This window comes from Zosterops lateralis (assembly GCF_965231275.1).
Source record: "Zosterops lateralis genome assembly, chromosome: 34".
In the NCBI taxonomy this organism is placed as follows: Eukaryota; Metazoa; Chordata; class Aves; order Passeriformes; family Zosteropidae; genus Zosterops; species Zosterops lateralis.
In genome coordinates, this window is record NC_139794.1 from 2,403,400 (window position 1) to 2,428,896 (window position 25,497).

General features: G+C 38.2%; 1 protein-coding gene and 1 long non-coding RNA gene across 5 annotated transcripts; one reads left to right on the top strand and one right to left on the bottom strand.

Moving 5' to 3' along the window:
• Positions 1-1,271: 1,271 nt before the first annotated feature.
• LOC310921394 lies at positions 1,272-2,878 on the bottom strand. Its single transcript, XR_014592131.1, has 2 exons — positions 2,538-2,878; positions 1,272-1,799 (listed from the first exon to the last, which is right to left on the bottom strand). It is a non-coding gene; the product is annotated as an uncharacterized lncRNA (long non-coding RNA).
• Positions 1,796-24,787, top strand: SYCP1 (synaptonemal complex protein 1). 4 transcript variants are annotated; one of them, XM_083881514.1, is made up of 27 exons: positions 1,796-1,974; positions 4,271-4,346; positions 4,510-4,556; positions 6,422-6,489; positions 6,656-6,729; positions 8,056-8,114; positions 8,502-8,571; positions 9,171-9,244; positions 9,618-9,726; positions 10,184-10,278; positions 10,415-10,599; positions 11,048-11,115; positions 12,231-12,292; positions 13,589-13,692; positions 14,176-14,293; positions 14,544-14,614; positions 15,271-15,352; positions 16,209-16,271; positions 16,949-17,011; positions 17,859-17,975; positions 18,542-18,652; positions 19,300-19,392; positions 21,843-21,917; positions 22,179-22,238; positions 23,462-23,608; positions 23,902-23,988; positions 24,074-24,787. In XM_083881514.1, exons 2-27 carry the CDS (start codon positions 4,304-4,306, stop codon positions 24,215-24,217), a joined length of 2,289 nt encoding a protein of 762 aa, XP_083737640.1. In that variant the 5' UTR covers positions 1,796-1,974; positions 4,271-4,303; the 3' UTR covers positions 24,218-24,787. The 4 variants fall into 4 exon arrangements, with proteins under 4 accessions (XP_083737640.1, XP_083737638.1, XP_083737639.1 ...); XM_083881512.1 differs by lacking the exon at positions 1,796-1,974 and adding an exon at positions 2,961-3,225; XM_083881513.1 differs by lacking the exons at positions 1,796-1,974; positions 19,300-19,392 and adding an exon at positions 2,961-3,225.
• Positions 24,788-25,497: the final 710 nt, after the last annotated feature.

A 25,497-nucleotide genomic window follows, 5' to 3' on the forward strand; every position in this document is an offset into this window, starting at 1 on the left:
TTATAAAAGAAAGGCTTCATAAAATCAGGCCTGCTCTAATTAATTAATAGCCTCTAATCTCTTCGAAGTGTAATTAAGCAATTTGCAGGTTCCCATGCGAAAATAGTCTTGGTACTGAAGGTTTGTTAACACAACAACCTATTCTGGGGTTGAAAAATAAGTGCATCTGTGTAAACAGTAAGATCTGTTCCATGAGAACCCATAAAGGAAAAATGTAAACTACCTGGATCTTAGCATGTACACAACTAATCACCTTCTGACCAAAAAATGAAGTAGTAAGAAAACTACCAGCTCATTGTATGTTGGACATGAGGTGTGAGAAAACAGTATAAAAAAATAAGTTCTGTGAATAAAGAATTGGCTTTTCCCGTACGAAGAAAATGGAGTCTCGGCTAACTTATTACAATATCTGATGACCCGACGCAATCGCGGGAGACGACGGCCGAGCCTGCCGCGAAAAAGGACGCGGGACCAAGCCGAGACGGGACTCGAGAGACAGACTACACAAAGTCGAGAACGAACAGCTCACAGCCAAACGAAATTCAAGCAGCGAATACACAAAGTAGCGAAAGGCTACAGCCAGCCTCGCAAAATGCACAAAGACAAGAACCGGCAGGTGGAGCGGGACCTGAGCCGAGCAGCGCACGGGGCCACGGACAGCGCGGAACGCTCAGAAACAGAGAAACACAGAAACACACACAGAAACAAACACAGCTGCCGGGAAGGCGCCGCCCAGGGCATTGCGGCCACTGGGGAAACACGACGAAGCGATCGACAATCGTGGGAGAGCCTTGAACCGGGGAGACGGCGGCCAAAAAGAGTCGTGAAAAATACGCCGCAGAAGAGTCGCGCCGCGGAGTGTATACGCCCGAAAGTCCGCACGCGTGAGGAAGCGCAGCCACGGGGCGGCGTCCAGACTGTGAGTTTAAAAAATACGCTGTGGAAGATTTGCGGCGTGGAGAGTATCACGCGCGGAAGTACACGCGCGGGGCCGCGAGGTAACGTCCAGACGGAGTTTTAAAAAGGGTTAAAATGCGGGAAATCTTGGATCACGAATTTCAGCTGACGAAAAAGCGGTAACATGTGTGAGCACTTAAATTGTGCAAACGGGATAAAACAGGATAAAAGGAAAATGCAAACTTTATTACTATGGCGTAGAAAACAACGTAAGAGTAGATGTACAAAATGTCATTTCTATCGAAAGGTGGGACGAGTTGGGGCAGTTTTTGTGGGCAGCGACCATAGACGAAGATAAAGGAGCCACAACATCGTTACCTACATGTTATTTTATTAGAAATCCGTAAAAAAAATTTACAATCTGCTGAAGGGACCGCAGTTGTTGCGGCAACGGCTTCCCCCGCGTGCTGCAGAGACCTCTCGGTCGCTATCTACTGTGTCTGCAGGTCTGTTTCTGTTCCCTCTACCTACGAACGACGGAAAAGTTACCTTTTAATTCCGTTTTTCATGCTGAAAAGACTATTTTAAAAAAGTGTCATATCCGCTTTGAAGCTGCTTACAACCTAAGCCACGTGAAGACGCCGTCCGCAGGGGGAACCGAAAAAAAAAAGCCAGATGGAATCTGTGTGCGTGCGCCTCTGGGAAAGGGTTCCGGCGGGACACAGTCACTCAAGGCGGCGCGGAGTGGTTGGCTCTCGCTCCAGGGGAAGCCGCGGTGGCGGAAAGTGGCCGTGGTGGCGAGCGTTGGCCTCGGCAGCTCCGCGCAGTGAGCTTTATTCTCCAGAAAACCCCCGAGCCCCAGGCACTGGTCGGCTCGCAGCTCTATGCGGAACGTTTGAGCTCTGAGGACCGTACAACATTTCCTGCTCACAACTCCTTTCTGGAGCTGAAGGCTCCAATGCCTTTCCCTTCCCGTCTCGCTGCGCGGGCTTTTCAACAGACCCAGCGGCTCTGCCAGGCTGGGCCCCTGCATCGGCGGCGTCTGTCTGCGAAGCTCCGCGGGCTCCGGGGCGAGAGGTGGGAGCCACAAGCGCTTTGTGCCTTTTTAGCCTTTTCTGTAATTTGGTTTCTGTGGTTTTTCCCCTTTTGCTACATGCGGCCTTTAGAGCTGGGTTTTTTTTGTGTGTGCGTGTTGCTTTTTCCCGTCCACTTTTCTCCCGCGGGTGTCTGGGGGAGACGGGATGCAGCAGCCCCGGGAGGGGTGTTGCGGGCCGAGCCGAGCGAGCCGTGCCGCGTCCGCAGGGCTTCCACAGCCACCGCTGCCCGGCGTTTCCAAATTAAGAATCTCATCTCTAGGGATAAGAGTACAACACGGCGTCGTTTGTTGTTTACTTTTCCCCGCAGCAGCTAACTTATTACAATACCTGCCACAGCACACAGAGCCCTGAATCACAGGGATCCTATTCTGCAGGACAGTTCTGAGCACCCCTGGCTGCATCCTGAACTCCCCGGCTGCCCAGCTATTCCCAACTGTCCCCCGACAGCACCCTCCCTCACCAATCCCATCGGCTGGGGCTGTGCCAGCTTTAGGAGATGCCTCCAAGACCTGCCCCTGCATTGCCCTGCACCCACAAACTCACCATGTTCCGCACTCCAAAGGTTTGTCCTCCCTTGATCTCTCCGGGCTTGGACTTTGCTTTGGCTCCTTCCAGAGCTCTCAACGTTCCGGTGCCCGACACACAACATTCCATCCACGACGTTTCCGGGGGAGCGATTTGCAACACGGGGTGGTCACAGGAGAACGGGGCTCTCCCATTTATTCCTTGTACAGGCGGGACTCCCACTCCCCTTCCCCGCCGGACGCCCCCGCTCCCCCCAGACCTTTCCCGCTTTCCCTGCGGTGGCGAAGGTCCCCCTGTGCACCCCACCCCGGCCGGCGACCAGGGCGACATCCCCAACCCACCCGCCTCCTGGGGCAGCCCCGAGACCTCTTTGGTGTCCGCGGGCGACGAGGAAGCCGCGTCGCCCCGATCGCCCCGCGGCCGCCGCTCTGTCCGGCCGGGCCGGGCCTGAGGCGGGCGCGGCTCCCGAGGGGACGGCGCCCTGCTCTCCCGGAGCTCCGCTAGGCGGCGCTCCCGCCCGGCGCTCCCTGAGCTGAGGGGCCGCCGTAGCTTCCCGCCCTTCGCGCCCGCCCTCAGCGGCCGCCGAGAGGTGCCGGCGCTGGGGCTGGCCCGCCCTTTTGTCGGGGCCATGGAGAAGGACAACCGGTTTAAATTGTTCATGCCGCCGCGCCTGAGCGCTGGGCAGGTGTCTGCGGGCAGATCCCAGGTGAGCGCTCGGCCGTGGGACCGCTGAGGGCGGCCCACCCACCCCTTCAGGCTGTGGTGATGTGGAAGGCCGTGGTTGAGGAGGGGGCGGGGGGAAAGCTCAGGGGCCCTTTCCCGGGGACACGGGGAGAGTTCTGTGCCCGGGGAGTGCCCCGGCAGAGCCCCGAGCTGGACCACACACACAGGCATGGGGAGGGGCGGCTCCGGCGCCGGACTCATTTCTGTGCATATGCCTAGACTGATGGGCCGGAGGAACATCTTCGGCTTGAATGTCAAGGACTTTTGCTGTTATTTTCTATCAGAACTGTAGGGAATCATCTTCTTGAGCATCTGCTTTGAGTTTTCACTGTACCTCACCGATGATAAGTCCGTGTTTGATATGGGTAATTCAGCCCAGAGAGCGAGCAGTGCCCCACTCAGATGCTCGCACTGGTGTTGATATCTTACTCTCATCAGATCAAGTGTTCCGTGAAAATATGTCCCCACATTGAGTTATGGGAATTCAACAAATTATTTTTTCATGTCGAAGCTCCTTGTGAAATATGTTGAGATTCAAACTGGATATTCTGACAGCAGATGAGTTACACTGTTTACAGGATGAACTTTTGTGACTTAAATACCCTTGTAAAAGGGTATTTTCATGCTGGAACATAATCAGATATGGTTAAAACTGCCCTTGGAAGTAAAGCAAAAAAGAAATATCAGCTACTCGTTTTCAAAAAAGTAATTTGGCTTCTTGCGTCCTTTGCCACGCACCAGTGCACAGACAGGCAGGAGTTGCTGAGTTCCCTGCACTGAAAGCTTCCCCTTTGGCTACAGTCTATAAAGCAAACTGCAAAAGACCAACAGTTTGACAAACCACTGTGAACTAAGAAGCAAGCAAATTCCAAAGCCATTCCCAATACCTTGGGCTTTGAAAATTGTAGGTAGCTGCTTTATTAATGAAATTCTATTTTCACATAATCTTTAGGTGTTTTTTTTTCCCTGGATTTTGTAATCCTTCTTTACAATTCTACCATAAGAAGATAATTTTTAAATTTGTGCAGGGTTTTAACAAATGCCCAGATGATGATTTTAAGATGCCATTCGATATGTTGAACCGTGGTGAAATCACTGATTCAGGTAAGACTAAAATATTTGCCATCCACATTCTTTAATTTTTTTATATTGTCGAGTTTTAATTTTCATGAGTAGTCACCCAGTTTCCTATCTGTAGCACTGTTAAATACAGTTTCACTGTTACTGTTTTTAGAAATACATTGATCAAAATCTCTTTCTGTTTCAGATACAGTTTCACAGCAAGTAAAACTTTGCTCTGACGTAGATGAAGAGGTCAGCTAAGTATCCACTCTGCATATATATAATTTCTTCGGGTCTTTTAAATTTTTTCCCAAACAGCACCTAAAGGATTATTCAGTAGATATTTCAGGGCTAAAGGAAGTAGTCAAAAGGGAATAATGTTTTCTGTCTCCTGTTTAAAGCTGAATGACTTAGACAAGATATTTTTGATTTAATTAACATGCCTGGAGACAAATCTTTAAAAATTAAGATGCTTGTAATGTTGTTTCTATTGTTATTTTTTCTTTTTTGAAGTGCGTGTGAAGTCTGTGAGTTTAATTAGAATAAGATTTAAACATTTAGGTATCCTTTTGGTTCTGAGTATTTTATTGAGGGGCAGAAGGGTTGAAGTCAAAGTATTCTTTGGAAAACTGAAGTAGATTATCCCAATTGCCTTGTCTGGCTTTATTTTATCTGTGAAACAATGAATTTAGTGGTTTCCTCAAGCACTGGATTCTTTTCACAGCATCTTTACCAGCATATTTCTGCTTTAGCACACCTCAGTAAAGCTCGTTTTTTTGCAACAGCTTCTGTACTTTGCAGCTACAAAACACTGTTTGCTACCACAAAATAAAACACAGTTCTTTCTCTCTTCGTGCAGATTTTCATATCCCTGATGGCTAGACTTCTTTTAATCCTAGCAGCTACTAAAGTACCATCAGGACTGTAGCAATATCATGATGCAGCCAAAACAAGGATAGTGTTAGAGGGCATCATACATAAACCGATCTGCCGTGTGGGCTCTTGTGTTGCTTTTACTTGCCTTGACCACTGGCCCAGCGCTTCTGGTACAACGCTTTCAAAGTGTTCTAAGAGCACAAGGGTGGGTGGTTTTTCTTCCTGCTCTGTGTTGTGTGTTAAGAGCAATATCACTGGTACTCCTGGGCAAAGTTTCTGAAGCTGCTCTTATTTAACTCAGCAGTGTATGTCAGAAGGAGAGGAAAGAAACGGTGTGAAGAACCTACTAGAAGGAATTTTTGCTTCACTGATAATTCTAGCAAAACTTCTATTGATTTTGGTGGACTGCAGTTACCCATGTCTTTAAGACCACCTATTTGGTGATGTCTGAAGGCAGTTTGGGATATTTCATTGTATTTGTTTCTCCAATGTGCTCTGTAATGCCATTTGATACGTACATAGTGGATGCACAAAGATTTAAACTTTAGCTTCTGATCATATATAACTTATATCACCATCTGTGGAAAAATACTACTCTTGTGATGTTTCTAAGAGATAAATGTGTTATCTACAACAGTATGAATTAGATAGTATTTGAGATTAAATTGTGGAACCCATTTTAATAGAATACAGAAACAATGAATGAATTGTTCTCAAAACTCTACAAAGAGGCTGAGAAGATCAAGCAGTGGAAACTGACTGTGGAATCAGAACTAAACCAGAAAGAAAGAAAACTCCAAGAAAATAGAAAGATTATTGAAGCACAGAATAAACTCATTCAAGAACTGCAGGCTAGTATTGTATAGTATACATTGAATAGATGAGATTCAGTGCTTCCTGATTTAGTATGACAATATAATTGATACAGTTAAATATTAAAGAATGTTACAGTTTGATTTGTGCCTTGAGAAAATGATTATTTTGAGAAGGCGTGTGTATCTGTCCTGTGTGAGTATGTGTATGAAGAATAAATGTATAAGTGTCTCAGTTGCTGGTAAATTATTAATTAAATATTACATTTTTCATGCAAAAGATGACTCAGCATGTAATACGAGATAAAATGTACTTCTGTCTACCGATGCCCAAAATTACTTTTTCATGTGGGATTTGAGAACTCAAAGTGTATTTCTAATATGTTTTCAATAACAGTGTCTTTTTGTGTTTGTTCCCTATGAAATTAGTTTGAAAATGAAAAACTCAATTTAAAACTGGAAGATGAGATATGTGAAAATAAAGATCTCTTGAAAGAGTAAGTAATACAACCAAATATATACTTTTGTGGTGAAAATAATCAGTTTTCATGTGGGCAGTTTCATATAGCTGTTAAATTGTGAAGATCATTTACATTGTTACTCCTTAGGTACCTAAAATACTGTCACTCCTGTGAAAACATATGGTATTTTTCCCTCCTTTAGAGCCACTGCTTCGAGGCATCTGTGTAATCTGCTCAAGGAAACCTGCACTCACTTCACAGAGAAGACCAGCAAATGTAAATGCTTTTTTAGTTTTGATTTAAGAGAGTAAATGTACTTCTAGCTTGCTCTAAATTCACGAATGGAAGAGTTCTCGTTCTGTTCCGGATACATTCTCCAGTTGAGATGGACTGGATGTGGCTCTTGAAATGAGAAGTGAATTTTAAGTGGCTCACAAAATTAGAAGTGGAGCCACAGGTCTAATAGATGTATGGTTTGTAGAGCTAAATCCAGAGGACTTCTGAAGCCAGTATAATTGTTTGCTGAAAGGTTGCAAGCGTGGGAGCTTATTTGGGTGCCTAAATGCTGCTACAGGTTTGAGGCAGTGTCAACACTCCTGATTAGCCACTGGCAGGTACTCCAGAGCCGTGCAGGTTTCCTCAGGTCTGGGCAGCCCATTGAAGGTTCTCAGTCCCTCCCAGATACTGCAAGTATATTAGGACATACGAAGTGGCACTTCATGCCTGTTTTTAGGCAGCAGAATCTACTCTAAATTCCCAGCACTCTAACAAATTTCCAGAGCTGTCATTTCCTGTTTGCAGCAGTCATATGTTTGTGGGGAAAAAAGGTCTTTTTTACACCCCAAGGTACAATGAATAACTAGAATTCTTCTCACGAAACTGAACAAGCCAAAACAGTTGGTTAACTTAATGAAGTTTAAATTCTTGAGGTTTTAAAACGTGTCCTTGATTGGAAATTTACTTGATATGCAAGTTAGAATTGTTATTATAGTCATTACAATTTTACTAACTTGATCCTGGATACTTAAGAAGTATCTTTTTCTTTTTAGCCTTAATTCTAGAAACACTTGTGTATAGATGTACTGTTCTTTTTTGAAAGCTCTGTTTCTTACTGTTCTCTTCTTAAGTGTTTTCTTAGGGAAAAATAGTATCAATTACAAAAGTGAAAGAAAAGAAGGAAAATATGACATGGAGTGTTGTTGCAATTTTATAATGACAGTTGTGTGGTCATAGGTGTCTGCCGATAGGAAGAAATTCAGTGCAAAAACCCTACATTACAGTTTATCAAATGCTAGCAGTTTTGATACATTATTGTTCAACAACAATAATCATTTATAATAATTAATATGGTTGCATAAATTGATCCAGAATTATACTTTTCACAGAAAAAATTATATTGGGAAGGAAATTTAAAAGCTGAGCTTGCTTAATTTTTCTGTGAAATACACATTTTCCCTAGATTCTATAACTTTTGCCACCATGCTTCATAATGACTTATTTAATAAGAAATGAGCTGATAATTCCTTTTTAATTCTTGACTTGGACAGCTGGCATTCTTTTTCCAAAAAAAAAAAAAATTCTTGTGCTTTCTTGCTTTGATAGATGAACAAGAAAAAGAAGAAATGAGACAATCGTATGAGGAACTTCATAGCAACATAGAAGTAAGTGACATAGCTTGATAAAAGGAATGTGAGTTATGTGGATGTGCTGAGTTCCATGTTTATGTTGAGATACTATTTGTATCCATCATGTGTGTGCATCATGTCATGTATGATGCAGGAAGTCAGGATTTCAGTCCCTTTTCAAGAGTTATTTTTGTATCACATAAAGCACATTCAGTGGAGAAAGTGCAGCAGCCTTTGGGATGTACATCCATGTGATTTGTGTGATATGGCTTAGTGCTGGGTGACTGCCACAATGTCTGCCTTCTTTTTATATTCTGTTTTGCCTGCCTGGTGATTTATTGGAATCGCTGAGGTTGGCAGCAGCCCCTGGAGAACTTCCAGGGTTTCCAGTGTTGAACTTCAAATATTAAATTTTGTTTTCAGAGAATGACAGTGGCATTTGAAGAACTTCGTGTGCAAGCAGAGAAGGACAGATTGGAAATGAGTTTCAAATGTGAGAGTTCTGTTTATTGTGCTTATGCTGATGGCTCAACAGTTTTGTACTCCATAACTCCAATTACACATGCAGTGTCAGGGCAGACAGATGTGAAGCGCTCAAATGGTGAGCAGGTCACACTGAGACACTGGGACTCTCTTTTATTTATGCTGCAGGTATTCACTGCCTGGCCCCTTCTGTTGTTGTTCCACTGGGCCAAATTTGGAACTTTATTTTTCAAAAGGTCACTCAAAGTCTAAGTTCTGCCTGTGAAGTACAGTTTAGAAATATTTATTTCATGTAGTTAGTTTATTCAAATAATAATGCATTAATGTATAGCTATAGAAACTTCAGCTAAATGCTCTCTATGTATAGGCTACTATATTCCTGTTTCATTTTCACATGCTCTTTTCTGTTAGTTTCCTGTAACAAACATGGAGTAATGGACTAATTCTGTGGAAAGCTGGCAAAAAAAGATATTTTGATTATAAAATCAAACACTGTCGCAACAATAACTCTTGGAAACAATTACAAGCAATCTTAAACTGGAAGTTATATTGACCTTGGAGTATATTTCAGCTAGAATGTTAACTATGAATATTACTGTATCTTGAAAGTGAAAGAAGAAGCAGAAAAAATGGACCTGTTTGAAAAAGAATGCAAACTGGAAGTCAGTCAGAAGGAAAAGCAGGTTTGCTCAGTTTTACCATCTAATATATACAGCTTTATTTGTTACTTAAGGGGCAGTGCAAGAGCCAAGAAGTGTTTCTGGTTATTAATAAAAAAGGCAAAAATAATAGCTGAAGCTGCATTTAAGTCAGATTCTGCTAAGTTTAGTGATGTTCCGGTACCCATAGTCTACTGGAATTCATGGTTTGATTTTAAATTGGAAAACTTTTTTTTATTTAGAGGTAATGTGACTTGATCAATATTTGGCTAAGATTAACAACCTTACCAAACTTGAATGACAGCAGTAGGTCTGCTTATCGTACTTGGCGAACAAATGAAAATGAATATCTGTCCCTTTTGCAGATTTCATTATGATATTTCTTTCATTTTTCTAGATTTCAGCTCTTACCATGGAGAGAGACGAAAAAGATGGTGTAATAAAAGACATCAAGGCTCAGCTGCAGACATCACAAAATAAGATTGCTGACTTAATAGAAGCAAAATGTAAGAGTTCTGTCTGCTATGTTTAAATCTAATTGTTTATAGAAGCATAGGAAACAGGGTCATGATGGTTTTATTCTATTGCTGGTTGGCAGCAGAATTTTGGGGCCTTGAAGGCCTTGTTTTTGTTTGGAACAGAAGCTGCTTATGTGGGATCAGGACTGGCAGGCTAGTTTTCAGGCGAGTCAAGCAGTGAGAGTTTTTGAAAATTGCAAGGGAAAAATACATTGCTTCAGTTTTGCAAATTTATAGTCTGACAGATGCCACCGAGGAAACTTACTTTTCAGAACTTTATTTTCACTATTTTTAAGCCATCTATATTCAAAGTATTTATAGTGTATGATGTCAGTACCATTGGTCTTTGTTAAATTCTCTAAATGCATGTAATTCCATTTTTAGTGGCTTTTTTGTAGCAAATATCCTATTTTTAAAAATATAAACATACATCTTTTTTGTGTAGTACATGAAGAAGAAATATTAAAGGAATCCCAGGTCAGTCAAGAGCATTTGAGGGCAGAGCTGGAAGAGTCTAAAATTTCACTGCAAAAGGCAGAGGTACACCTTGCTTATAGTTTTACAGTATAAATAGACTAGATGAGTGTTTGCATAAATGATTATGGATACTTTAGATATGAAACAGCTGTAACTGTTTGTTGCAAAACATGTTTAGAAATTATATCATGTTTTGAAGGTTACTCAAAAGAACTTAGAAACCGAATTCCAGACTACAGTGAAAACATTAATTCAGGTCACTGGAGAAAAGGAAGCACAGGCAGAAGAATGTAAAAAAATGAAGGCTTTGCTTGCAGCCCTGACAGAGGAGTTTGAGACTTCTACTGCCAATTTGAAAAGCTTGCTGCAAAATGAGCAAAATAGGTAAATTAAAGAGTTTGTATTTGAAGAGTCATTTTACAGGTTGCAGTCTATGACAAAATCAAGAACAATTAGAAATGAAGCTGAAATTTGGATTTTTTTTGTCATGGTGGTCTAAATGCAGAGAATTTAATGTAGGGTGTTTTTTTTTTTTTGTGATGGTTGGTACTTGTCTATAGAAAGTAAATTTTTGCTCCCTCCAACTTTCATAATTCTGCCTTTAAGAAATACAGATTTCTGTAAGTATATATTTGTTTACTTTTATGTCTACTGTTCTGAAGTTGTAAAAGTTAAATTTGTTACGTGTTGCATGCAGGCAGATATATCATCTGCTTGTTGAAAGGTAAATGTTCTTAAAGGGCTTGTGGTAAGACTGTCTTACTATACTTTAGGTTTCAGATGCAGTGCATTGTACTATACATTTGTGCTTTTAAAATTACCATTTTCTTAGATTAAAGAAATACGAAGACGAGTCAAAGCTGCTTACTTTGGAGCTCCAAAATAAGTCAGCTGAACTGGGTAAGGCTTGTAGAAACACAGAAAATGAGCTAGGCAGTAATAAAAATGTTTTCTGCTGTTTTCTGGAAATGGACTGTCTCTAGTACTTGGAGAAATGATTTTACAGTACTTGTACCTGTCAGGAATGCCTAAATTTACTTTTCCTCATCTGACTCTCTTTTCTTTGGTGATCATTGGTACTGGCAACAGCCAAAGGACAGTGCTGTGCAGAGCTCCAATAGTAAGACCATCCATGCATGAATTCTCATGGAAGTAATTTTGGTTTCCAGCTAAGATCACTAGCACTGCAGGTGCCAGGAGTGACTTCTGTTCCTTGTAGCAGAGATAAAACTTCCCATTAAGGTTTCTGTAGACCCTCCTATGGGTGGGTGTGGAATGATGCTGACAGGGGTTATCTTTAAATACTGCTTTGATATCATGTGGTTTCTAGGGATGTGCTCCTTAGTCCCCAGAGTAAGAGATCTGCCTTTAGGACTGTTTTCCTGCTGTGTAGCACATGGCCCTAGATCTCATCTGACAGATGAGAGATGTAATTGGATGTCTTTGTCTACATCGAGGGCATCTATAGAGAAGTGTTCAAAAGTGAACTGCTAATGCTTGTCTAGAATGAGGCAAGATGAGACCTGTGAGAGTTCCACCCCAAACACAACCTTGGTGTTGAGTACTTGCAAAAAATACCAGTATTGTGAATGTGCACATAGAAAACATTTGGAAGTTAGTAATAGCTGGTCTCCTTTTTCAGCATATCCATGTGATACCTTCAAACAGTTCAGATTTTTTTTCTGGAACAATGCAGATGCATCAATATTTGGAGAATACTCTGGTCTTACAGTCTGTGGTTTATTTAAAGCCATAATTGTGGAAAACATAATAGGCTCTGAATTTTATTTAAGATAAATAATTTGTTTTTCTTCAGATATAGATTTGCTAATGTCTTTCTTAATCATTTTTTCAAGTCTACATTTAGATTAAGCCATAAATTAGCTTTACAGCTTCTGAACTTAATCAGACAAATTTTGAGAACTGGATATTGCAAAAGGATAAATGTTTTATACTGCCTGCTAAATATGAAAATTTATTTCTGTTCCATTAATTTTACATTACATGTACTGTAGAAGAGATGACTAAAGTAAAATGTGACAAAGAAGTGCGACTTGAAGAGCTGTCAGAAACTCTGGTAAATGTTCATTTTTTTTAATCTCATGGCATTTGTCCTTCATATGAAATTCCTCTTGCTTTGTAAGTATCTTAAATGCCATAAATAAACACCGTCTAGTCTACCTTAACATTTCTGCTAAACTTTCTCACACAATTTCAGTGTTTTCTTTGAAGAAATTCTTTATTGCCACTGTTTTTCTTGTCTCCTGTATTTTGGTTTATCTTGTCTGCTATGTTTTTGGTTTTCCTTGTCAAGGTTTTTGGTTCTTTCCTTCTTGGTTCATGCCCATTCAAATGTCACTCTCTCTGGATATAAAGTTTTCCCATTTTTTTCTTACATATCAGAAGGTAGTTAGCTCTGGCCTCGGTGAACCCTACTGTACTGTGACACAGGCCTATTTTCTGTCACAGAAGTCTAAGCTATATGAAGTACACTCTTAAGAAAGATTTATTTTCATTATGATTTTGTATTTACAAGTCTAGCAAGAAACTGTATCAATTAAAGTTAAGACAGTGTGAAATCAGGTGTGCATTTTACCATCTGCTTGTTGTTATAATCTGTGCATTGAGTGTTCTGAACTGTTTCACTAATTTTCTAAAATGGGCAAATTGGAGGACTTCTACTGAATGATCTTGAGGCTACTGTAGAAAATTTCCAGAGGGAGAAAAATTTGGAAAGAGAAATGAAAAAGCTCTCCAAATCAGAGAGGTCTGAAGTAGGGCAATAGTAACATGTTTTTATAAATAGTGAAGTTAAACATCATAACTAGTATACAAGTACATAAGAAATAGCACACAGAACAGTGTCCTACCCTGAACTGTCCTGCTCATAACAGTGACAGCAGATCTTCTGTCTCCCTGTACAGAGGACCCTGACTGTTGCCCCTTGCAGTCCAACAGTAGCTGTAGTAAGGATGAAGACAGAGCCCTGTTGATTGCCTTTCTATTCTATCATATACAACTGGAATTCTCTGATGTTTATTTAGTCTTTTTTATTTAGATGAATGTAAAAGCTTATGAAGTCTGAAGTAAATGTCTATTTGAAATTATGTCCAAGGAATCTAATTTTAGTAGTTTTGCAGACTAGGTAATTAAACTCACAGCAGGGGACATGTACATCACTGGTTTCAGAGTTCACTATCACACGCCACTTCCATATCACGCCAGAGATATATAAAGATACGATCTAAATAATCCATGATGTGGATGTTGTTTGGTTCTTCTAAAAGCCTTGTGCTGTTAGTTCATGTCTGATAGCCTCCGTGAGTTGTAATTTACGCATGTATACTCAAAACTCTTCCTTCTCCTTTTGCAGAAAGAAATACATGATTTGAAAGTACAGCTGACTAGTACAGCTGAAAAGGAACAAGATTATTTAAACCAGCTTTTGACTCTGAAAACAGATCTTGAACAAGAGGCGTATGACCATTTTGAAAATATAGTATTCAATTTTTTTTGGTGTTATATAGAAGTTACTTTAATACACAGTGAAATGAATTATGATTATTTTCTAATGAAAGTTTTGAACCACACAGTATGACATTAATTATATACTTATATTTGTAAATGACATTTTCTCTATTTGTATGTATTTTATGGAATATGTAGCTGTGCCATATCTCTTTGACTTCGTTAACAAGAAGAGAAAGTTTCTGAATTCATTGTCAATCCTGCTTTGAACTACATCATCTTCACTAATTATATTTGCATAAAAGTTGACTCTGGTTTTCTTTCCTTCTTCTGTCACCTTTTTATATCACTGACTTTGCTTCAAAGCTTATATTTGTAGATAAAGGCTTGGACTTTTTTCAGCATGGAGTAACACTTGATAATGGGTATATTTAATTTAAAAGGAGATTTTAAAATGCATCTTATTCCTCTTGGCCATTTGTTTTAAATTAGGTTAAAGAATGAACAACTAACAGGGCATCTCAATAAGCTTTCACTAGAGAAAGAACAAATAGCAAAAGAAAAAAATAGTGTGGCTGCAGAACTCAAGAAACTGCAAGAAAAACAAGAGGCAAGTTGTAAACTTCTAGCTTTTTTTAAAGGGCAATACTCAATTTTACAAATTACTCAGTTTTGCAAATCAGATGATAAGTCGCAACATGACGTGATTCTGTAGAGTACCTGAACTATTTTTTGTGTTTGAATTGGAAGGGAAGTGTTTTTACGCTTGTGTATAAGGCGGTTCAGTGTGATTTGGATGTTTGAGTTTTTTAAGAAGTCGCTTTGAATTTTATTTCTTTGATGACACGGTATTTATTTAGGATAGTAAGAAAAAAGAAGAAAATACAAAGCAGTTAGTTGAAAACCTAGAAGAGGCAAATGGCCAGCTAAGGCAAGTAAAAACAAATATTAATATCTGATATTATTAGAGGAAGTAGACTCAGATAGTTAGTTGTGTTCATATGCACCTTTCTGGGATTTTTTTGATTAATGTTTTTCTATATTATATAGCTAAACAGAAACTATTCAGTATTGCTGTTGTCCAAGTAGAAATTTTCTCAGATTAGAAATACCTATTGCTACAGGAGCAATGTTTGCATCATTTTGTATTACATAGAAAGAGCTGTCCTGTTTTGCATTAGACATCTTAGGTGTGAAGGAAATGAAAATGGAAGTTCAGGGTTATGGATTAAACGTGACAAGGCAAAACTGGATTAGTGTTACTCTCTGCAGAAGTCTACCATCAGTTCAATAGACAGGCAACCTCCCATATTCCATAGCTGCATTAAAATATTCCAGGTTAGGAGGCATTTTCCTTAGGTTAGGTGGAACATCTTTTCCTATTTTAAAAAAGTATACACAGTTCACATATTGACTTACTAGGCATGTTGCTTTATTTTAAGAACATTTTCATTGAGCAGTTTATGAACATCCCATCAACATTAGCAGCTCTTTTTAGAAAATAAAATACGGGTTTATTAGCAGTACTGAAAAGAAGTTAAAGGTAATAAGTAAATATTTACTAATGCTTGTTAATTTGGCCCTTAGAAATGAACTGGAGTCTTTGAAGGAGAAAATGGCAAAGACAGGTGAAGAGATTAAAAGTGAACTGGATGAAAGAGAAGAAAACGTATGTCATGTCGTGTCATGAAAATATGTTACATAACCTGAAGGACAGAATCTAAATGTAAAATGTTTGTTGGGATTTTTTCAGCAAAGCTCTGCCTGGGGGATGTGATCTCTGACAGAGGCTTTCTTCTTTCACAGCTGCTGCCAATTGTGACATTTTGTGTCTACATGCTGAGCCCTATTATTTTAAAAACAAGCACAATCACTGGGATATCTGCTCTTTGCTTGGACGTTTAATATTAAAGATTTGGTTTATTTCAGGCAAAGAGAGAACCTGCTTTTCTGTGTTTTCATATATCCACTGAGTGATGGATGGGCTCTGGATTAGCTTTTTATATGTAATGTGAGTTTTAGCTTAAATAGATTCAAATATTTGTACTTTCTTTCTGTAGTTTCAAAGCAACCTGGGGTTTTTAGCATTAGAATGGATTTCAAAATTTCATTGTATAAGTCAGAGATTTACAATTGTAATTTCAGGTTAAGAGTATTGAAAATGAAATTTCAAAAAGGGAAAAGCAGTTCAAGATTCTGGAAAATAATTGGGAAAATTCATTTCTTCATGAATTGTAGAGAACTTCATAAAAGTGTATTTTTTAAATTGTGAAGATGCTGGGGTTTTTTTATTTCTACTTTCTTCCCTCTATAATCACTAAGGAACTGGTTCACTGCTATTAATTAACATCTTATAGTATTTTATGGCTAAAACTCTGATCATTCTAACATGTCAGCTTGTGTTTCAGTCCCATTAGAATAAACCAGACTGGTGCAAGTGTATGTTTGAGCGTGTTGACAGGAATTGCTAAGACAGGGAGTAATTTTTAGGACTTACTAATTAATATTTGAAATATCTCTTTCAGATGAATAATTTAAAGAAACAGGTAGAAAATAAAAACAAATGCATTGAAGAGTTGCAGCAGGAGGTGTGTAGAGATTTTAAAACTCACAAATATATAAATAACATGGTATTTTGGGATGACTTTTCAGCTGGTTTTGCCTGCTGTGATATATTTAGATACACCTATGTAATATTAAAATTTTCCTCTCTTTTCCTAACTCTGAGCAAATTAAGGACTCATCTTTGCAATCTCTTGATTTGTTATATTAGCCTTAATATGAAAAAAAAGCAATTACAATAATAATATCTTTAATAAACTTCTATTTTTTTCATTTAGTACATAGTATGAATTATATACTTGCAATAGGGACCTATCTCAGTTTCCACTAATAGAAAAGAATTCTGCACTAGCACAAATTGTACTAACTTCACTGTAAAAATAGATAACTTTTGTTTTCTGTTATGACATCTTCACACCTTCTGTCAACAGCATCTTAGTTTTAATTCCTATTCTGCACCTCATTTGTTCTTCCCTGTTGTTGCTCACACGGAGCCTTTTTTAAGGTCATGAAGAAACAGTATTAACACAGTAATTAATTGAGCATTCTTTTGCAGTTCTGGAACCTGAACTGCACCACAGAGAGTTATTTTCTTGATGAAAGCTGGAATTTTGAAGATTCTGACATTTCTGATGCAGTTAAACCATTACATAATCCTATTAACTTATTAAGGTTCAGTGCTTGTTTTGTTTTATTTCAACAGAATAAGGTGCTGAAAAAGAAAATTACTGCAGAGAGCAAGAAAACCAGCCTTTTTGAAGGGAAGGTAGGTTTAAATAACATCGCGTAGAGATGAGGTGATTGGTTTTATGTCCCATTGTAAGTAGTGATAATACTTGTTAAATACATTTTGAAATGGTTTATGGATCTGAGGTACAAATTTTGCAGGAATGAGCTCATAGTTTTTAGAAGATGGTTCCATTTTTAATTATTGAGCACTGACTACTAGACATTTAAAAAAGATGGACTTCTCATCACAATTAATTATGTTTCCAATCGGTTCCTCTATTTTATTTTTTTTCTTTTGTTGGTAGTGGACTGAAAAGAGTTCAGTAACTCCATTGTAACAGGAAGGCATTTAAAGGACATACATGTATTACTCTCTTTAGGCTCTTCTTTAAATGTATTCTGCAGTTGCAGTCCCTCTGATGAGAATACTTTGTCCAGCTTTGGGTACTGCACTTGAAGAAAGAAGTGGACATTTTTGAGGATATTCATATAAAAAACTTAAAAGGAAAAACTGTAATCAAAATACACAGCTGGGAGAAAAATATGCCATAAAACCTGTGAAAATCTTATATAGATTTACAAGAGAGGGAATAAAATCTCCGTTTGTATTTTGTTTTCTCCAAGCAATTCACAGCAATTAGGGTGACTGTTTTTGTCAGTCTTCTCCATTGTGCTGTTGCCATTCTTTCTTTGAGTATTTTCTAACTCACTTCAGGCCAAAGTTCAATTCTTTATTATAAAAAGCTGAACTTTTAAATAGAAAACAATTTAATCATATACCTGAAAAGTAAGTGTGTTTCTGCTCAAAAATAAGAGGTGAAAAAAAAATCATTAACATATTAATTCCTAAACAAATAACAGCAGCAATTCTGTATTTTCAAAAGGTGAATAAATTGCAATTAGAGATGGAAAATATGAACAAGCAACATAAGGAAGCAGTTGACATCTATCAAAAAGACATAGAAGCAAGAAAAGTGAATGAAAATAAACTTCATGAAGAGGTGAGAGGTGTTAATTTTTACTGCAATTTAATTTTTTAAGTGTTTTTATGAAGCTTTTTTGACCAGAGTCCTTGCTCTTACATTTCAGTCTTAGCAACATAAATGGAACTTCTTGTGTATGCCTGTGAACAAAGCTTTAGTACATAAGGTGCTTAAGTTGAATATTTGAATATGTCTTTGAAAATAAGAACCCCGTTAAACATTCTTTGTTTCAAGATATAGTGCAAAGAAATTCTACCCTTGGTACAAAATTAGCATAGCTAAATTATATTATAACTTCTCTCATATTAGTATTTTTCTGCCCACACATTATTTTATGGTATGCTAAGAAATGTTATGGCGGAGTGCTTGAAATGGCCTTTTGGTTCGAAGTGACTTTGCCTGCCATGGATGTATCTTTAATCTTGCCCATTTTAACAATGTGCATAAAGGATGTCAGATTTGAAAAGGATCTTAAAAGCAAATGAACTCCAAGTGGGACTACATACTTTGCACCTACAGGGGAAGAAGAAATTAAACTAAGATTTTAAAATGTTTTTGAATTAAATGCAATTTATTACTAACAGGTAGAAAAGATGAGGTTGCTTTATGATGAAGCAACAATGATACAGAGAGAAACTGATACCCGATGTCAGCATAAGATAACTGAAATGGTGGCACTTATGGAAAAGCACAAGGTAAGAGGTTTTACTGATTGCTGTGATTTGTAATGTGTGATACCAGGTTAATAACCTTTCAAAACCAGAAAAAGGCCTGAGTCTGGAGAAAGGAAGCTGAACGCGTGCTTGTCTTTTCATCATCTGAAGTCAAATTAATTTGAAGATTTTGAAAACATGCCTACAGGTAGACAAATTCCATTTATCTAACTTCTAGGATTTTTAGGGTTTTTTTTTATTCAGGCTCCCTTTGATACCATCTGAATGCAGTATTTTTCAGTATCAGTTTGGTCTCTTTCTCTTGAGATTACTTAGTGACTGTCAGTAGTTTATCTTGGCACATTGTAGTTTACATTTCTATTACTCTCTTTTGCAATATCTTCAGCAGATACCATTAATAAAAATAGCACAGCTGGCTCTTTGGTGCTGAACACATATTGCTGCCTAGAAATAAAGCACTCTCTGCCAATCTGTAAAATAATACTGAATCAAGCATTTTCTATTTTACAGTTTCTGCAGAAGCATCAGTGTTTGTTCATGGTGCTTTCTAAATCTTCTGAGGAGCCTGGTTTGAAAAAATCACTGATTTTTAAAGATTGAATAGATCTATAACTGCAACATTTAGTCACATATTTTGAGTTTGTTGTTGGTTTGTTTTTTTAACACAGAATGAATATGATAAAATGGTTGAAGAAAAAGATGCAGAGTTAAAAGTATATAAAATTAAACAGCAAAAGCAGCTATCATCAGAAAGAGCACTGGTAAGGAGGACTTTCCAATGTTAAATGATTCAGTGAAGGGGCTGATGTCCTTGTGTAGTAGTTTTATACTGGCTAGGAGCCAGGCATACAGCACTGAAAGGTTGATCTTGCCTGGGCTCTGTCTCAGGGAGTTGCTCGCCATGCCCCCCTCTGGCAGACACCTGGTCCCTGCCACTGCTGCGCGGGTGGTGCTGGCAGCCGCGGTGACAGCTCCATTCAGTGCCTCTCTTCATGTGAGGTGCTGAAAAGGAGTAGCTGCTTCCACAGCTTGTGCCCTTTTGCTCACAGCATGGCTGGCTAAAAGCAGCTAAGCAGGCAAAGTACTGTGAAAAACAAGGTTCACTTTCTTGGTAAAATTAAAAAAGTTTAATAAAAAGACAATTAGGAGACAGAAAAGCAAAATATGGCCAGGTGCTTCAGCATGGCATTCAGCCAAGAGCACCATTACCATCTCAGAAACACTTCTTTAAATGCACCAGCATGTTGCATATACATAGACCCTCATGCGTTATTCAAACATTCTTTTGCTTTGTTTGAGCCCCAACCTGCCCTCATTCCATCTTTCAGATCAACATTTTTATTTCTCCTTGAAGCTCTATCCTACAGATTAAATCTCCTCGTGGCTCCATTCTGTTGTCCCACTCTCTGGTAACAGTGGATCAATAAATTCTTCCTTTGGGGTTCTGAGGTCTGTAACTGTTATCTTCATCCAGACAGGATAATGCAAGAATGTGAAAAATTTCCAGATTATCTTTACAAAAACCAAGCACCCTAGATTTCACAGTTCCCATTTTAACATTATGCTATAGCCCAAAAAAATATATATACATTCATCATATCACCATTTCTAAGTTTTTGTTAATAGCAGAAATAAACTATATTGATACAGCAAAGTTTTCCAACATTATACATATAGCATTCATTTGAATATTTGTGAAAAGTCAGCTTTATAATATGTATTTGTAACAGTACATTACAAGCTATGCTGAGATGGGGGCAGGCACATGGCCCCAGGCACGTGGCCCGGACATGTGGCCCTGGGGACATGTGGCCCTGGTGGCTGCTAGTGGCACTGAGAGAACTCTGGCTATATCACCGGGAGGGCCCCAGACGTGGTACCTCTTCCCCCCCTCAGAAAAAGAAGAAAAAGTGCACGCAGTTTTTTTCTTCCTTAAATATGTTGTCACAGAGGCATTACCAACTTTTTAAATTGGACCGTGTGAAAAACAAGGTTCACTTTCTTGGTAAAATTAAAAAAGTTTAATGGGAAGACAATAGGAGACAGAGATAATAAAGCAAAGGGTTAATGGCCAGGTGCTTGGCACTCAGGCAAGAGCACAACTACTATCTTTGGAGACATCCTTCAAATACCTTTTCTATTACATCAGACTATTGCGTATTCATAGACCATTACGCATATTCATACTTCTCCAGAAACTGGTCTACATATCCCAGAAACTGTTTAGCATCGCCACTCCTTGGGTCCACCTTTTTAGAGCATGTGTGTTTCTTGGTGTGGTTTTAGCCAGTTCTTTTTATCACTGCTGGTTTGGGCCTTGGTTCATACTTTCTACAGACAGCAGATGCTGACAGTTGACATATCAATAGCAGGGTCCTCATCATACGTTTACTGGATGTTATCCCCACCAAACAGACAGTTCACTCATAACTGTATCAGCTACCACTACTACCATGTCTTAAGTTTTAATAGCAGAAATAAAAGCAAAGTTGTTTTAGCATATAGCATCTTAATATTTGCAAAACATCAATTTTATGATATGTATTTATAACAGGCCATCATCAAAGACTTCAGAAATTGGCTCTGCTGGACATAGTAAAAGCTTTGAACAGCTTTCTCTCTCAGAAGCTGCCTCTGTGGCTTCCTCCATCCCCACTGAGAGCCAAGCTGTGTTAAACCAACACACCTTGAAGTGTAATATAACTATAAATGCCATATTCTTCTTCTTTGTGTTGAATACTTGGGGAGGTGTACTGTCAGTGGGACTGAACAGTAAAAATCAGCCTAATTTGTTTGCTTTTATTTTCTTACAGATCTTATTCTGGGCACTAAAACCGCCAAATGTCTCTAAAAATAAATTGGCATAGCAGTGTGTTTGTGTCTACTCTTCCAGATAGTGTGTCATGTTCTGACTTCACAGTCTGAATAGGAAAGTTTTGTTTAAAATAGTTAGATTCTGCCCTCTTACTCCTGTTCTCCCAAGTGTTTTAAGGTCTTACCTTGAACACGTCTGATCATGTACCTGTTTCGTACAGTACTTCAGTATTTTTTAAACAAGCTAAAGCAAATCTTCAAGTATAGGGTTGAAAAACAAATAGAATTATCTTTTGTATGTAATGAGTATCCCTCTTAATTATTGTCTCACTTCAGACTGTGTTCTTTTTTCCAGGTTGTGCATAGTTAACCTTATCCTTTATTTAATTATTTTTAGGAAAATGAGCTGTCATGTTTGAAAAGTGAACTGTCATCCCTTAAGGAAAAACTGAAAGCAGAAATTGAAGAAAAGGTGGAGTTTTTTACTAACTGAGCAGTATGGATGAGAGGTGTGGCCTGGGCTTGTGCTGTGTGAGAAGTTGTGTAAGAAATGAAACTGAACAGAAAAACAATGACTTTTGAATGCTGCAGTTGTACTAAATCTGGTCATGTATTTCTGTGAACTTTGTAACAGTCCATGATTTTAGACTGTGTTCTGTCATTACACCAAGAAGTTTTTTAACAACTGAATTCAAATAAATATTTACTTTCTATAATGTAACTCTTTTTTTAGGAGAATCTTGTAAAAGAGCATTCCCGAAATATGATTCCTGAAAGTGAAAAGAAACACAAGGTAACTTTAACTTTTTAATTGGTTTTAGAATTTGGTAGTATTTATATGTGTAGAATCAATTGAAGTGCCCTAATAATTTGCATTCAGCCAAAGACATTGGAATGCTTTTAACTTAAAACTTTTTATGTTATAAAAAATACAAACTTATGTTCCTGAGATTCCTAAACCTTGTTTAGATCCAGACAGTGAATCTATTCATGTACAAAAATTTTTAAAAAGTCTCCAAATTACATTCCTATGGAAGTAAACATGGTGGAAAAGAAAAAAAATGTCTCCTTTGGTACCTGCAGGAAGCTCCTTGGGCAGTCCAACATTTGGTAGTGTTTGGTAACTGCTAACAGTGAATTTTTCTTGTTGCATTTTTCTGCCTGTATTTCTTACTTCTCTGTAGATGTTTATTTTTTTTTTCCTAGGATAAGCAGGGATTTTAAAGGGTGATACCATTCCATGGAGATATTAGACAGTTGTGGAAGGGTTTCCAATGTGTCATTTTTCTTCCTCAGTTGTTGCTTTATGTCTCTAGAATTGTTTTTAGTCTTCAAAAGTGTCTATTTGTAAAGGCATGTTTTTTCTCTATAGGAGAGAAAAGTTTATATAGCTGTAAAAATTGTCAAAATATCAAAGTACTCCTGACTGCAGAACTTACCCTTCTTTCCTGTCAGGAGTTCGCTTGTGGTTTTTGTATTGGAACCATGGAATCCACTACCATTTTGATGTTATCTTTCAAAAAAAGGACTGCACTGGACCATTGAAATGCTTCTCAGTTTAACTTCCAGTGAAAAGACTATTTTAAATAACACCAATTTTGATATTACTATCAATCTTTCTCTGAAAGCCTTTCCCTGCAATTTTGTTTGTTTCTATTTTCTTAGATGTTTGATCTAGTCCACATGTAGTACCTACAGATCAGAATAACCTGAATTTCTGCAGATAGCAGAAATACTTAGATACAACATGCATGAAGCACTTAGATACAATGTGCCATGAAACTCAGCTCTTCCACAGCTTCCTATTCATTCTCCTCATTTTGCAACCAAAAAAGGATATTTCCACCCCACCCCACTTTGTTTGGGTCTTTGCTTCACATTTGGATGGAACGATAACAGCTCCAACACGTCTCTCAGGTGTCTTCTTAGACTGTAAACTGGGTCATGAGTTTGGGTTTAGATTCTATACTTAGCCCATAAAACATAATCTAAAAATATAAAAATTTTCTTTCCCAGACATATATTATAAAGACTCCTCCAAAAGATAAACTGCAAAGTGGAAGAAGCACAAACCTACCTTCAGAGCAGAGCACAAGAAAAAAGCAAAAAGTGCTTCTCCAACTGGATACTCAGTCAGACAGCTCTGAGCATACTGACCTCCTGGTAAGAATCAGAGAACAAATCAGGTACTGAACTCTGTGCTCACTGCTGTGTCTAAGAATGAAGGTAAAGAATTTAGACTTCCACATTCAAGCCATATATTTATGTGTATATTTTTACTTAATTGGTTCTTTCTGGAACTGTAGTTGTATGTACATAATTTACATTCTTTTTATTAAACTGTTATGCCTCGTAATGACATCTTAACTTTTTTCTTTTTTCATAGTTTAATATCCTTGGGGGAAAGAAAAAGTTTTTTTAATGTAGTGTGACTAACTAACTTTTTAATTTATTAGAGCATAGTCTCGGAAGAAGAAATGTTTAAAAAATTATACAAAGATTATCCACATGCTTCACAATTACATTCCACAGCACCAAAAAAGGTATGTTGGTCCTTCATAAGATTAAACCAAACAGTTAATCAGATTGTTGGCAGAAACTAATGGATGGCTTTATTTTCTTTCCTAGACACCAGCTCCATCCAATGTGAAATCTCCAGGCTCTGCACTGAAACTCAAAACCATGAGGAGAATGCGTGACGCAGGGTGGACTACAGTTTCCAAAATGGACAGGAAAAGAAAAATGAAAGAAGTTGTAAAGTTCTTTGCTTAAAATGCAGAAATACCCAGTGCGCTGGCATTGCTTACTGGTGCCACCACAGGGTTGTTATTCTCTCAGTGTTAGTACTTTGCTGCATTTTTCTGTCATACTCAGTGCATTTAATACTATGTTCATTTCCTTTACATATATAAACTTTATAGATCTATAACTGAATCCCCCTGCAGAGCATTTCCACCTTTCCTCCCTTGTGCTGCAAAATGTTGGGACACAAATCAGCCAATTTTAAATTTTGAAATAAATATTACTGCATAGAATGTTGTTTCAAAGCTGTTTCTGACATTAGAAATTATCTTCTTTCAAATTTTCTCTGTTTTTCTTAACACATAATACTTAGTGAAAGAAATGTCACTGTTAAATGCACTTTTACCTAAAGTCCTCTTGTTTTTTCCTGCATTTTAATGGCTGTTAGACCTGTCTTTTTAGACTGTTTTGTTTTCAGTGTGTTAAAATGGTTTTGAAACTTTTAAATTTGAAGTTTCAGTAGAATTACTTGTATTTAAAAAGATTTCAGCTTCATAAGGAGTAAAATATGCACGTTATAAGATTGGGAAAACCATGTTAAGATGCCATTAAATTGTTTATCTGAAATATAAAGTGTGGGACTAAGTGTTGTTGTTTAAATATTTGAACACAGACAGAAATCACCAGCCAGCCTTCCTAGGGACCAGCAGCTTTTGCCACAGAAGTGTAAGGATAGATCAGAACATCTATTTCTGTATTAATCCTTGATTAATCTTGATTTCACAACAATGACAAACCCTACTTCAAAGCCTAGAGATAACAAGAAAAATACAAGTACATCTTAAAATAGAATGAAAAATCAAATATCCCAGATTCATCTAAAGTGGGAAGCACAAACATATTTTATTCTTTTTGTTTAGTCTTATAGGCCAGTAGACAGGAGAGGCCAGTAGTTTGTGTTCCTTAGCTTGAACCATTGAGCAGTGGTGTAAATAAGGTTTGTTATTCTATGTAACTAACAAATATTGTGCAAAGATCTGGAAGAATATAGTGTGCTTTCCCCATGAGCACTTGAAAGTAAAAAATTGAAGTCTGTACTGCCCACTTGTAGACTCAAACAGTAACTAATCAATTAGAACCTTGGTATTTTCTAGGGAACATTAATCCAAGGTATCTCACATAATTCTCCTGATACCGTGTGTCCTGGGAGGTGTTGGGTAAATCACCTGAAAAATTACAAAAATATTGCCAGCAACACTCCGGAAAGCTTCCAGGAAATGCAGACAGCAGGGAAGGGTGTAAAATCATAT